This window comes from Pelophylax lessonae (genome assembly GCF_965119305.1).
Source record: "Pelophylax lessonae genome assembly, chromosome: 4".
In the NCBI taxonomy this organism is placed as follows: Eukaryota; Metazoa; Chordata; class Amphibia; order Anura; family Ranidae; genus Pelophylax; species Pelophylax lessonae.
In genome coordinates this window covers 314,385,761-314,400,434 of record NC_138771.1, presented here as the reverse complement: position 1 = coordinate 314,400,434, position 14,674 = coordinate 314,385,761, and the positions used below count along the sequence as shown (strand labels likewise).

The 14,674-nt window shown below is 50.3% G+C and overlaps 1 protein-coding gene across 2 annotated transcripts in view; it reads right to left on the bottom strand.

Moving 5' to 3' along the window:
- ZNF346 (zinc finger protein 346) overlaps nucleotides 1-2,426 on the bottom strand; it is an 82,698-nt gene extending 80,272 nt beyond the window's left edge. For both annotated transcript variants that reach the window (XM_082255557.1, XM_082255558.1), the window contains exon 1: nucleotides 2,294-2,426. In XM_082255557.1, coding sequence (XP_082111683.1) covers nucleotides 2,294-2,351 — 58 coding nt within the window. In that variant the 5' untranslated portion in view covers nucleotides 2,352-2,426. The remainder of the gene's footprint in view (nucleotides 1-2,293) is intronic.
- Nucleotides 2,427-14,674: the final 12,248 nt, after the last annotated feature.

Sequence of the window (14,674 nt, the reverse complement as noted above, 5' to 3'; positions counted from 1 at the left end):
TTCCCCCATTCCTCCTACCCTCTCCTCCCCCCATGTCCTTTCTTCCCCCATTCCTCCTACCCTCTCCTCCCTTACCGCCCCCCCCATGTCCTTTCTTCCCCCATTCCTCCTACCCTCTCCTCCCTTACCGCCCCCCATGTCCTTTCTTCCCCCATTCCTCCTGCCCTCTCCTCCCTTACCGCCCCCCATGTCCTTTCTTCCCCCATTCCTCCTACCCTCTCCTCCCTTACCGCCCCCCATGTCCTTTCTTCCCCCATTCCTCCTGCCCTCTCCTCCCTTACCGCCCCCCCATTCCTCCTACCCTCTCCTCCCTTACCGCCCCCCCCATGTCCTTTCTTCCCCCATTCCTCCTGCCCTCTCCTCCCTTACCGCCCCCCCCCATTGCTCCTACCCTCTCCTCCCTTACCGCCCCCCATGTCCTCTCTTCCCCCATTCCTCCTGCCCTCTCCTCCCTTACCGCCCCCCCCATTCCTCCTACCCTCTCCTCCCTTACCGCCCCCCCATGTCCTCTCTTCCCCATTCCTCCTGCCCTCTCCTCCCCCCATGTCCTCTCTTCCCCCATTCCTCCTACCCTCTCCTCCCTTACCACCCCCCCATGTCCTCTCCTCCCCCCATTCCTCATGCCCTCTCCTCCCTTACCCCCCCCCCCATGTCCTTTCTTCCCCCATTCCTCCTACCCTCTCCTCCCTTACCGCCCCCCATGTCCTTTCTTCCCCCATTCCTCCTACCCTCTCCTCCCTTACCGCCCCCCATGTCCTTTCTTCCCCCATTCCTCCTACCCTCTCCTCCCTTACCGCCCCCCCATGTCCTTTCTTCCCCCATTCCTCCTACCCTCTCCTCCCTTACCGCCCCCCATGTCCTTTCTTCCCCCATTCCTCCTACCCTCTCCTCCCTTACCGCCCCCCCATGTCCTTTCTTCCCCCATTCCTCCTACCCTCTCCTCCCTTACCGCCCCCCCATGTCCTTTCTTCCCCCATTCCTCCTGCCCTCTCCTCCCTTACCGCCCCCCATGTCCTTTCTTCCCCCATTCCTCCTACCCTCTCCTCCCTTACCGCCCCCCATGTCCTTTCTTCCCCCATTCCTCCTGCCCTCTCCTCCCTTACCACCCCCCCATGTCCTTTCTTCCCCCATTCCTCCTGCCCTCTCCTCCCTTACCACCCCCCCATGTCCTTTCTTCCCCCATTCCTCCTGCCCTCTCCTCCCTTACCACCCCCCCATGTCCTTTCTTCCCCCATTCCTCCTGCCCTCTCCTCCCTTACCACCCCCCCATGTCCTTTCTTCCCCCATTCCTCCTGCCCTCTCCTCCCTTACCACCCCCCCATGTCCTTTCTTCCCCCATTCCTCCTGCCCTCTCCTCCCTTACCACCCCCCCATGTCCTTTCTTCCCCCATTCCTCCTGCCCTCTCCTCCCTTACCGCCCCCCATGTCCTTTCTTCCCCCATTCCTCCTGCCCTCTCCTCCCTTACCGCCCCCCCATTCCTCCTACCCTCTCCTCCCTTACCGCCCCCCCATGTCCTTTCTTCCCCCATTCCTCCTGCCCTCTCCTCCCTTACCGCCCCCCCCCATTGCTCCTACCCTCTCCTCCCTTACCGCCCCCCATGTCCTCTCTTCCCCCATTCCTCCTGCCCTCTCCTCCCTTACCGCCCCCCCCATTCCTCCTACCCTCTCCTCCCTTACCGCCCCCCCATGTCCTCTCTTCCCCATTCCTCCTGCCCTCTCCTCCCCCCATGTCCTCTCTTCCCCCATTCCTCCTACCCTCTCCTCCCTTACCGCCCCCCATGTCCTCTCTTCCCCATTCCTCCTGCCCTCTCCTCCCCCCATGTCCTCTCTTCCCCCATTCCTCCTACCCTCTCCTCCCTTACCGCCCCCCATGTCCTCTCTTCCCCCATTCCTCCTGCCCTCTCCTCCCTCATGCACTTCTCCCGCTCTTTTTACCTAGCCCTTCTGCTCTCTTCCCCTATGTATTTCTCGTGCTCTCTATCCCACAACGGAAGCAGGTCCCCGGCGTGTTCTATAGTACGATCAATGAAGGACCATCGGTGCTCGCACTGCACACCCTCCCCTCTTATTGTGCACTTCTTCTCTCCCATCCAATAAATAAACGGCCTAGTCCTGAGAATACCCCGGGGTGCAAACAATATTCATCCATCAGCCGGTAGGTGTGAGTAGGATGCCGAGATACGCGCTTCTTCATCGAAGGTGATCCAGCGTCCATTGAAGGCCTAGGCCGGTCACACCCCCCTCGACCTTGGACACCCGCATCCCGTCGTAAACCTTCCTAAACCGATCTTACCCGCTTCTTTCCCGACGGGCAGCTCCATCTCGTCCCCGTTATCGAATGTGTCCGCCATCTTCTAGCTGCTCAGTGACCCTCCGTGCACACGACAAAGTACACGCGCTGAAAGAGCGAGTCTCGCGAGACGAGAGGCAATAGCTCGAGCGTGATTCAAGCTGCCGAGAGTGTCCGCCCAGCAACAACAAAGCTTTATTTCTAGGAGAACAAAGAACAAATGCTTTACGTTAGCCACCAAAGAGGGCGGGAATAATGCACTTTGTCTGCTACAGACCCAAAATGGTGTACATTGAGCTAAATTTCTTAGGAGAATTACATAGCTGCTCAATCACTGGATATAATAAACAAAATTACATTGTTTATACCTGTTGAATTTATTTTAACATTTGCAACACTTTTCTGGCGTTATGGTCCCTTTTCTACCTTGTCCACCAAGCATTTACCCTCTACCTGCCCAGGCCAATTTTCAGTACTGTAGCACTTTGCCAATTGCGTGGTCATGCAACACTACCCAACCAAAATTGTTATTTCTCTTTGACGGACACAGCTCCTGATCCTCTTAACCATTGGGTTACACTGCCCCCCTACAGGAGTAGGACACTAGGCAGGAAAAGAACTTGACTACACCTATGGGAAGTCCCAGGGGGTATACTCCCCCTCTCTGCTATAGGTACTTTCTTGCTGCGATCTCTGGTCCTGGCAATTTTTTCTTTTTTTTCTCCTGTTGTTTTCCTGTGAGATCCATAATCAACTGCCGGACTGGGCAATCTAGATCCAATGATCACCCCAGTCTGGCCAGCTCCACGCTAGGTCAGCCGCAACATAGCCCCACCGGACGGGGGCTGGCCTGCGAGTTAAACGCCTCACAAGGTCACATATGACTGGGTGTTGGTATGTGTCGCAGTGTTCCTCCTGGCCGACAGCCCCCTATTTCAAAGGCGAGGAGGTTCTGTCTGGAGCGGTACTCGCCTGGTTCCTGGTATGGCGAGTAGCTATCCCCCCTCTCCCCCTGGAGGGTTTTGGGGTGGACGTGGGCCCCTCCCTGGGACGGTCGGACCCCAGGTTCCTCTCCTTCCCATTAGGCCCCCCTCTTGAGTCTGAATGGTCTTGTGGGTCATCTATCCCCCCCTCTCTGCCCCCCCCCCTCCATCTATTCTGGGGTTGTATGGTGGTCTGGCTACCTCCCAGGGGGTGGGGCAGGGTGCTGTACTGGCGATAGGGCCAGGAGGGTGTGGCGAGCTGGGGGGGCTGTACCTGGTGGGGGGATCCTGCCCCGGCCCCCCCCTAAATAGTTACATAGTTAGTGAGGTTGAAAAAAGACATCAGTCCATCCAGTTCAACCTATGATGTGTGTGTGTGTGTTTGCTTTTAACCGTACATTGTATACCCCTGTATGTTACTTTGTGTCTTGCCTGGGCCCAGGGATCCCTCCTGGGAGCCACACGGGGCCGCCGTTTTGTTGTAGCCTATTTTCTTTAAAGGCTAGCAGCAGTGTTTTTGTAGCAGTGGTGGCCATTTTGTGTTAGTCTGGCATTGAAATGAATGGCAAATATTACTATGGAGCCTTCTGGGTGGCCATTTTAGCTTTGGGAGCCCCTCCCTATCCCCCAGTGCTGACTCCTGGGCCTCTTTCCTTCCTGAATACTTCTGGTGACTGCCTGGTGGGGTAGTGAGTCTTGTGTGGTCCTCTCCCTCTCTCTGCAGCAGGATCTGGGTGTGATCTGTGGCTGGCGACCAGTTGGTGTTACCAGCACGGTGGGAGTGTCCTTTGGCAGTGTCATTTTGCACTTTTGTGGAGTACCCTTATTCCTCATGGAGTCCTTGGAGCACATTTTGCCACCTGACTCCCTCTCAGAGCCTACGGGGTCCTCTGGGTCCCAACCATCCATTGATGCACTGATGGTGGTCCTGGAGACCTTTGTGTCCCGGGTAGAGGTGGCTTTTGGGCAGCGGGGGTAGTAAAAAGCACCCCTGCCTTCCCCTGCTTCATCTGTCTCCTCAGATTCTGAATCTGATCTGGCCACTGTGAACAGGGCCCGCCCTGAGGGGTCTGCATCTGCAGCCTCATGCCCTGAGTTCTCAGATAGTGAGGATGATTCCTCCACTTCTGTAGCCACGCACAAAAAGGCGCTGGTGGATGCACTGATTGTGCCTGTGCGTGATACTTTAAAAATGCAGCACGCAGCTGAAGCTTCAGCGGAGGCACCGGTTCCCTTTGGCACTCACAAGCCATCTAGAGTGGCAGAGGTGTTTCCATCCTATATTGACAGATTTGTTGCAAAAGAGTGGGAACGTCCAAAACATCCCTTTTTGGTCCCTAAGTGATTTGCATCGAGGTACACCTTTGAAGAGTTCCTCCTAAAGAAGTGGACTGTTGGATTCCCCGGTTTCCAGGTTGAATAAGGCAACCATGATTCCAGTAGAAGAATTGCCGGCTTTTAAAGATCCGGCTGATAGAGAGGTGGAGGCTGTGGCCCGCAGTATGTTCACTGTGGCTAGCTCGGCACTCAAACTGGTCTTCACCATTGCCCTGGTGTCACAAACTCTGACCGAGTGAGCTAAGCTTTTATGCCCCACAGCTGAAGAAGGTCTGAAGAAGGAGCCGAGTACGCATGCTCCGAAACGCGTAACGTCACTTCGTTAGCCTGCGTTCCATTGCGGCTTCCGGTGTAACCAGCTCCATGGACCAGCTTCCTAGTATGTCATTTCCTGGCTGCAGGACGGCCTTAACAGTAAAGACAAGACGCTAGGAAAAATCGTCCAACGGAATATGGATTGAAGTTTACCTCGATGTAAGTTATTATATTGTTTGTCATGCAATAAATTTTCTGGCTTACTACAGCGGCGCCTGTCTTTCTCTATCACAGCTGAAGGGTAAACAGTTCCCCCTTGCCTTTGCACAGCTGGCAGACCAGTTGGTCCAGAGGCTTCAGTTTATCTGCGATGCCTCTTTGGATGTGGCTCCCCTGCTTTCTAGACTGTTTTGGCAGTGGTCCTTAAGTGTGTTTTGTGGCTCAAATGTTGGTCTGCGAACCAGATCTCTAAAAAAGCATTAACTGATCTTCTGTTTCAAGGAGATGGCCTGTTTGAAGCTACCCTGGATGACATCATTAAGAGTCTCACAGGGGGGAAAAGGGCACCTTTCTTCTGCATGCTAGTAAGGGTAAGGAACCTCGCCGCAGACATGGCCTGTTCTTCTCGGCTAACAGGACGTTTTTTCATCCCTCAGGATTGACAAGGGTTCAAAGCCTTTCAAGGCCTTTTCGGGAGGATCCAAGCGACCTTGGTCTGGGAAGTCCAAAGCAGGTTTCTCCAGACCCGCAGACAAAGCTCCTTCTGCACAAAGGAGCACCCTCACCCCTTTGTTGGTTTCCAGACCCGTGGACCTCCTTGGTGCAAGACAAGTGGGTCCACGAAGTGATACGGTCCAGCTACAAGATCGAGTTTCGTTCTTACCCTCCGGAGAGGTTATTTCCTTCCAATGTGCGCCTGTCCCTGGACCGCTTGCAAGCCCTCTTCAGGGCAGTGCAAGACCTGTTGCTTCAAGGGGTAATTGTTCCGGTTCCAACTTCGGAATGTTTTCAGAGATTTTATTCAAACCTATTCACAGCCCCAAAGAAAGAAGGCAAGGTGCGTCCAATTCTGGATCCTGAACTGCTTTATGCTGGTACAAAAGTTCAGAATGGAGTCTATTCACATGGTGGTGGCATCCTTGCATCAGGAGGATTTCCTTGCCTCTATCGATATCAAGGATGCTTACTTACACATTCAGATGTGTCTGTCACCAACACTTCCTCTGCTTTGCCGTGGGAGAGGAGCATTATCAGTTTGTGGCGTTAGCCTTTGGTCTCGTCTCTGCTCCTCCGGTCTTCACAAAGATGTTGGCTCCGGTGCTGGCGTTGTTATGTCAGTGAGCGATCGCAGTGCTGGGCTACCTGAATGACCTTCTCTTACGAACAGAGTCTCCTACTGCTCTGATGGACAAGGTGGACATCACTATACAGACTGATGGAGTTCGGCTGGCTTTTGAATTATCAGAAGTCTGACTCTGGACTCGGCTCTAACCAGAGTGTTCCTTCCTCTGGACAAACTCTAGAAGTTGCATGCTGCGATTCATCTGTTGCTGTCTAGCAGGTCTCTCCGGACTTGTATGAGGGTTCTGGGCCTGATGGTTTCTCCCTTCGAGGCGGTCCTGTTTGCACAGTTGCATACAAGGTCCCTGCAAAGGGAGATCTTGGCCAAATGGGACAAGTGTCCAAAGTCTCTGGACAGTCAAATCCAGCTGAGCCGAAAAACAAATCTGGTGGCTTCAGTCACCAGCTCTTCGCCAGGGCAATCTTTTCTCCCCTGTATTGGACAGTGGTCACCACAGGTGTCAGTCTGTCCAGGTAGGGAGGTGTTCTGGGTCGGTTTTCCGCTCAGGGAGTTTGGGTACTGGAAGAGTCCAGCCTCCGATCAATATCCTGGAACTCCGAGCAAACAGACTGTGCCTGAATCACTGGAGGAATCACCTACAGGGGTGTCCGGTGGGAATGCATTCGGACAATGCCATGGCCGTGGGTTATGTCGATCACAAGGGTGGAACAAGAAGTGTATTGGCAGCTCTGAAAGTAGTCATCATTCTTCAGTGGGCAGAACGTTTCGTTCTGACCCTCTCCACCGTACAGGCGTGGAAAATTGGCAAGCGGATTATATCAGTCAGCAGGTGTTGAACCTAGGGGAGTGGTCCCTTTATCTGGAGCTGTGTCTCTGTGTGGGGTACCCCTGAGGTGGATCTGTTGGCGTCTCGGCACAACAGGAATTTGCACAGGTTTGTGGCATGGTTAGGGGATTCGATAGTGGACGCCACAGACGCGTGGTGGCCCCCTGGGCCAGTATAGTCTGACTTATGCCTTCCTTTCTCTCAAGCTTCTGCGGACACTCTTGCGCAGGATTGAAGCAGAAGAATTTCCCGTCATTCTAGTGGTCCCTGATTGGCCTTGCCTGTCTTGGTACGCCAACCTGGTGCCGCTGGTCGCCGACCCCCTTGGAGACTACCTCTCAGGGAGGATCTTCTTTCCAAGGGCCAATCTCCCATCTTGCTTTACAGTCGCTGGCTTTGATTGCTTGACTGTTGAAAGCCAAGTACTAAAGGATAGAGGTTTGTCTGGGTCGGTGATTCCTACACTACTGAAAGCTAGGAAGTCTACTTCTAGGAAGACCTACCATCGTATGTAGAAAGCATACATTTCTTGATGTGAGTTGCTTTGTGTTCACCCTTGGGTCTTGACCTTCCTTCAACGGGGGGTTAAACAGAAATTGGCCTTGAGTACCATTAAGGCCCAGGTGTCGGCCTTGGCGGTCTTCTTTCAATGACCCTTGGCCATGCACTCCCTGGTTCATATTTATATTCAGGGAGTTTGCCATTTGAATCCAACAGTGCGGTCCCCACTACCGCCTTGGGATCTTAACTTGGTGCTTTCAGCTCTACAGAAGCCTCCCTTTGAAAATATTCAGAAGATTCCCCTTGGTACACTATCCCAGAACGTGGCCTTTTTGGTGGCTATCACCTCTGCGTGCAGGGTGTCGGAATTGGGAACGTTGTCTTGTCGTTCCCTGTATGTGGTGGTTCACAAAGAGAAGATGATCCTTCGCTCCTGTCCGTCGTTCCTTTCAAAGATTGTCTCTGATTTCCAACTGAATGAGGACATTGTGTTTCCTTCCCTGTGTCCCAGGCCAAAACATCCTAAGGAAATTGCGTTGCATTCCCTGGATGTGGTTCGGGCTATTCGGGTGTACCTGGCAGGTACAGAGTCTTTTAGGATGTTAGACTCACTATTTGTGCTTACGGATGGGCCTCGGAAAGGACTATCTGTTTCATCTGCGACCATTTCTAGATGGATCAGACAGACGGTGACTCAGGCCTTTTCGATTAAGGGTCAGGTTCTACATTTCCCTGTGAAGGCGCACTCTACGTGGGCGCTCAGTGCTTCTTGGGCCTTCCGTCATCGGGCGTCTACATGGTCGTCGGTGCACACTTTCTCAAAATTTTATAAAGTGGATGTGTTGGCATCTGCGGATGTTTCTTTTGGCCACAAGGTTTTGCAGGGTGCTGTCTAGGGGGCTTGTTCCCTCTTTAGGGGTGTTGTGTTTTTCAGGTGGGCTCCAGTTGTTTTGGTTGAGCTCCTGTTACCTGGTTGGCTACAGTTTAGCCTTGGGAATTTTTCTTGCTGTTCCCACCCCTCATGTTTGACACTGCTTTGGGACGTCCCAATTGTTAAGAAGATCAGGAGCTGTGTCCGTCAATAAACAAAAGAGAAAATTGGATTTTTGACTTACCGTAAAATCCATTTCTCAGATGTTCATTGATGGACACTGCACCCACTATGGAGTTGTATTACTTCTGACACTGCTTGTAACATAACTGGGTACCTATAGCAGAGAGGGCGAGTATACCTCCTGGGACTGCCCATAGGCGTAGTCAAGTTCCTTTTTCTGCCTAGGGTTCTACTCCTGTAGGGGGCAGTATAACCCAGTGGTTAAGAAGATCAGGAGCTGTGTCTGTCAATGAAAATCAATTTTTTTTTTAAATAGAGCTTTCCTTTAGTGTTATTTAATTACTGCTGTTTTTTTTCTTATTTGCTAAACAAACAAAAATAGACAGAAAATTTTGAAAATAGTTTTGGTTATAAAATGTTATAAATAAGTCATTCTTCACCTTCACTGATGTGCGCTGAGGAGGCTGCACTGACATAGCTCGCATATGTCCCTGAATTAGAACAAAGTCCCTCTGTCCCTCCTTCCTCCACATTTGTCCCTCATTTTGGTCTGATTTATATAGTTGTATATAAAATGCACTTTTTATCTTTCTAAAAGTGTTTCCCAGTGTTAAACCTTTCATCCAATTTCTAAATTGCTGTGCTTGCAAACTTCAAAAGGCAGTATAAAAGAATAGTAGTGTTAAAAGAAAGCACTTGGGGGTTTAAATAATAATTTTTTTCGTAATTCTCCTTTAAGGGGGTATGGCACAGGCGTGTCCTATACCTACATGCTTTTGCTAATAGGCGTCCCTCATTCCCATTTCAAAAAGTTGGAAGGTATGCACTGATAGGCTGCACTGATGGGCAATGCTGAGGCATCACTGATGGGCACTGACAGGCATCACTGATGGGCACTGACAGGAAGCATTGATGGGCACTGATTAGCAGCACTATTGGGGCTGCACTGATTATAAGGACACTGATGATCAGTGTCCTGTTTATCCGTGTAGATGTCCCCTTTCACACTGGCCGTTTACCGGTTCTCCTCTACTCACATGCTGTCAGCATAAGGAGAGGATTGCCGATAACTGGCAAATCCTGTTTACACTGTGATCAGCTGTGATTAGACACAACTGATCACATGGCAAAGAGCCCAAACTGTGATCGCTGCCGCTGCGTGCCACAGGGGGCGTGGTAAGCGATCACAGGAGGACGTCAACAGACGCCCTCCCAGCAATGTGCGACCATACTGTAGCCATCATTCGGCTACAACACAGTTGCAAAGAGGTTAAAATGTAATTTGCAAATTAAAGAGGAACATTACTCACCTTGACTCCAGTGATTCGGCGTCCCTAAGCTCCCCGCCCAGCGGCTGAAATCTTCGGGTGGCCGATTTCTGGGTCTTGATCACTGGCCGCTTTCATTAGCCAAGCAGGGATGACATCAGAGTGTTTGTTACCCTAAAAAAAAAAAACATGGATCCTGTTCCCTTAAAGCATGGTATAGTGCTTGTGCTGTGTCATTTGGCCCCTTCTATTACCTAAAAAAACCTTGCTGATCCTGCCAAATTCTACCCTCCCCACTGTACACTGACCATGGTATATCATGGCTGCTGAGCCCTGACACGGTGGTCAATCTACATGCCTCCGTCACCTGCAGCTCTCCTCTCTGCTCTCTTGTGTCCTCCTCCCCCTCCCCTCCCTGCCTGTCAGCTCTGTGTCAGCCCCCCTCCTGCTGTAGCTGAAATAACTAATAATATGTTATGTAATCCTCTTTGTTTCCTAAGCTTGTGTGCCTCTGTCTATGTGTTTTTTTTTTTTTTTTTAAATGCTGTGAATACCTTATTTCAGGTGGGCCATTCCCAGGACATTTTTGTCTGCACCACTTGAGACATCACCGGGTGGGCCATTCCCAGGACACCGTTTTTATCTGCACCTCTTGAGACATGACTGATTGGCATATTGGCGATCCTCGAGGGCATCTGGCATAGCCGAGACCTGGGAGTTTTTTGCTCTATATAGAGCCTCTACTTATCTACATTATTTGTTTTTTGTGGTCCACACCTATTAAGCCCCATATTGAGGGCCTAAATCTGTGCTGTATTCCTGATGAGACAGGCATTCAAGACCTAATTCCCATACATTTCATGAACATGCATGTACCAATACCCAAGTACTATGTCCAGACCTATTCCCTGAAGAAGGAATTTGTTATGTTCCGAAACATGTTGGATATGTATACATCAGTGTGGACACCATTGGGTTGGACATTGCATCCTGAGACCCTCCTGTTCCCCCTGATTGAACCCATGGTACACCTGTACTCATACAGATGGTCCACTATGTTGTTTTTATCTTGATGTGTACTGTCAATTTTATCTTTATGTAAAATAAAATGTCAGTTTTTATTATATTGACACTCTATGTTACTCATTGCCTGCCTTTAAAGTCCCACCTGGGGGTTTTCTCCTTATCGTTATGTCTCAATTATTAGGGATGTGGCAGATAGTCCTTTGGACACATACACACTAAGCTCTGTATAGATTTCTTGTTTGTTATCTCTTAGGGTTAACAACTTGGATAGGGATGGGAGGTTATGGGATGCCAACTTGACTTCAACAACATCAGGAACAGCTTCCTATATACATCTATAAACAGTCTCTTCTCCTCCTTCCTCCTGTACACACTTTGTTATGGACACATAGAAGAACACAGAAGGCGCGTAGGCCTAGCGCATTATCCTCAATACATGTTTTTATTGAATAAAATAGAGGTAGACATACTCACAAACCAGTACTTGTGTCAAAGCATTATCATAAAATGATCTCCTAAAGTCCATATGCGAAAATCACTTGTAGTCACATTGGCTAATGTGTTTCAAGGTTTTCCTCTTCTTCAGAGCCTTGACTAGATGTCTTTTAGTGTTTACAAGGAACTTTTCATTTAGGATCAGTGCTTCTCCGTTTAGTGCTGATGTATATATATAGCCTCCTTGTTCCTGTGCTGTTCCAGTTTGTTTCAGCAGAGCTTTGCTGGTACACTTCTGAGGGAACTTGAATCTCCTTGTCAGTTCAGTAACAGCCCATTACAGGCAGGAACTCACAGTCCCTTAACAGAAGCACAAATGGAGTGACACAGCTTGTAACTTTCTCCTGCACTTCCTGTGTGGTCACTGATCCCAGCACTACTTTTTCAGGCCCTGCCAGCTCACCTGGCTGCAGCTGCCCCTTTCACCAGCCCTCCTGGCTGCCTCTCCACACCAGTACACCCTCAGGAGATCTCTCAGGAAAAGGAACTGAAGACTTAAGCACACCGCTGTCTTCAGGGGAGACTGGCTACATGTGGCAGTCTCCCCCTTTGTAAGTCCCCACAGTGTTGCACTACTCACTCTGTCCTCTCTTGCTACTGTGCCTCCAGGAAGACCTCCTCCACTGTTTTAGAAGGATTCTTCCAGCACCTGACCCCCAGCCCGAGGCGAGACCCCCCCAGACTAGGGGGTTCGCCTCAAGGGCCACTGACAGCCTCCTCAACACTGCATCTGCATCTTCCACCCATGTCTATTTATGAGATATTCTCTGTCCCTGCCAACCCAATACTGGGGATTGGCCGAGGCCTCATAAATACGCATGGCAGCTCCTCCTAACCCCCACCCTCTAGTTCTAGAAGATTCTCCAACTTTCTAGACCAGGGGGAGGCACCAGAAAGCTGTCATGATAAGCCATTCAGCCCTGAACTTTATTGAACCCTGACCCATATTCCAAAGCTCAGGCCTAGCGCTAAGCCAAACTATATTTTGCCTACACTATTTTCTAGCACACACTAGAGGGTGCTACAGTTTTCTATTTACTTAATTTGCTATGTCTCAGGCCACTGGTGTCCTAGCAACTAATGATACTGGCCAAACACTGACAGTGGGTTGAGACTGATGGACATGCTGAGAGACTAGTACTCCATCTGGTAATTAGCAGTGGCAGGATTCCATAGCTGCTATTGGACTGAATAGGGATAAGGTTTTGTCTGTTTTTCATCCTTCTGATAACAGATGAAAATCAGACAGCAATGCATTCCTATGGGCAAACGGATGTAAACGGACGTCGTCCATTTACATCAGTTTTTTATCTGGTAATGTTTTTTTTTTTAAATAGAACAAATCTGCATTTTTGTTCCATTTAAAAACCGGAGGCAGACGAAAAAAGGGATGAAAAATTGAAGTGTGTAGATGGCTGAAAAATGAATGTAAACAGAGCAGAATTAAATGGAAGATGGATATTAACCACTTGCTTACTGGGCACTTTCACCCCCTTCTTGCCCAGGCCAATTTTCAGCTTTCAGCGCTGTCGCACTTGGAATAACAACTGCACGATAATGCAACACTGTAACCAAACTACATTTTTATCATTTTTTTTTTCACACAAATAGAGCTTTCTTGTGGTGGTATTTAATCACCACTGGGTTTTTCATTTTTTGCTAAGGCTCCATTCACACCTGGGCGTTTTTGAGTGTTTTTCAGCTCCAAAAACGCTAAAAAAAAACGTTCCAAAACGCCCAACAAGTAAAACCCCATTCATTTAAATGGCCCCTGTTCACATCTGAGCGTTTTGCAAAACGCCTGTAGCTGAAAAAAGTACATGAGCTTCTTTTTGGGCTGATTACCAGCGTTTTTGATAGATGTCAATGAAAAACGCCTGAAAATCGCGGTAAAATCGCTGTAAAAAAAATGCAGTAAAACGCTACACTCAAGTGTGAATGCAGCCTTAAGAAACAAAATAAAAAACAAACAAAAAAAATCAAAACATTTTTCATAGTTTGTTATAAAATTTTGCAAACAGGTAATTTTTCTCCTTCACTGATGTGCGCTGATGAGACTGCACTGATGGGCACTGATAGGCTGCACCGATGGGTACTGATGAGGCGGCACTGCTGGGCACTGATGAGAAGGCACTGATGAGGTAGCACTGATAGGTGGCACTGATGGGCACTGATGGGTGGCACTGATGAGGCGGCACTGGTGGGCATTGATAAGAAGGCACTGATGAGGTTGCACTGATAGGTGGCACTGATGGGCTCTGATAGGCAACACTGAAGGGCACTGACAGGCAGCACTGATAGGTGGCACTGATGGGCACTGATAGGGGAAACTGATGCGCACTGATTGGCAGCACTGATAGGTGGCATTGGTGGACACTGATTGGTGGCACTGGTGGGCACTGATAGGTGGCACTGATTAGCAGTGGCGGCTGGTGCTCCAAATTTTTTTTGGGGGGGGGGGGGCGCAAACAGAAAAATGTAACAGGCATTGCTTTGCGGCAAAAAACGCTGTAAAAAATTGCATGACTTTGAGGTCACAAAAGTGTGAAAGGGGCCTTCAGTAATTAAGGTATAGTGTGCCCCCTTTCATTGCAGAGTGACCAGCGTGCCCCCTTTCAATGCAGAGAGACCAGCGTGCCCCCTTTCAATGCAGAGTGACCAGCGTGCCCCCTTTCAATGCACACTTTCCAGCGTGCCCCCTTTCAATGCAGAGTGACCAGCGTGCCCCCTTTCAATACAGAGTGACCAGCGTGCCCCCTTTCAATGCAGAGTGACCAGCATGCCCCCTTTCAATGCAGACAGACCAGCGTGCCGTGCCCCCTTTCAATGCAGACAGACCAGCGTGCCCCCTTTCAATGCAGGCAGACCAGCGTGCCCCCTTTCAATGCAGAGAGACCAGCGTGCCCCCTTTAAATGCAGAGAGACCAGCGTGCCCCCTTTAAATGCAGAGAGACCAGCGTGCCCCCCTTTCAATGCAGACAGACCAGCTTGCCCCCTTTCAATGCAGACAGACCAGCGTGCCGTGCCCCCTTCAATGCAGACAGACCAGTGTGCCCCCTTTCAATGCAAACTTTCCAGCGTGCCCCCTTTCAATGCAGAGTGACCAGCTTGCCCCCTTTCAATGCAGAGTGACCAGCTTGCCCCCTTTCAATGCAGAGTGACCAGCGTGCCCCCTTTCAACGCAGAGTGACTAGCGTGCCCCCTTTCAATGCAGACAGACCAGCGTGCCCCCTTTCAATGCAGACAGACCAGCGTGCCCCCTTTCAATGCAGACAGACCAGCGTGCCCTGCCCCCTACAATGCACACAGACCAGCTTGCCCCCTTTCAATGCAGA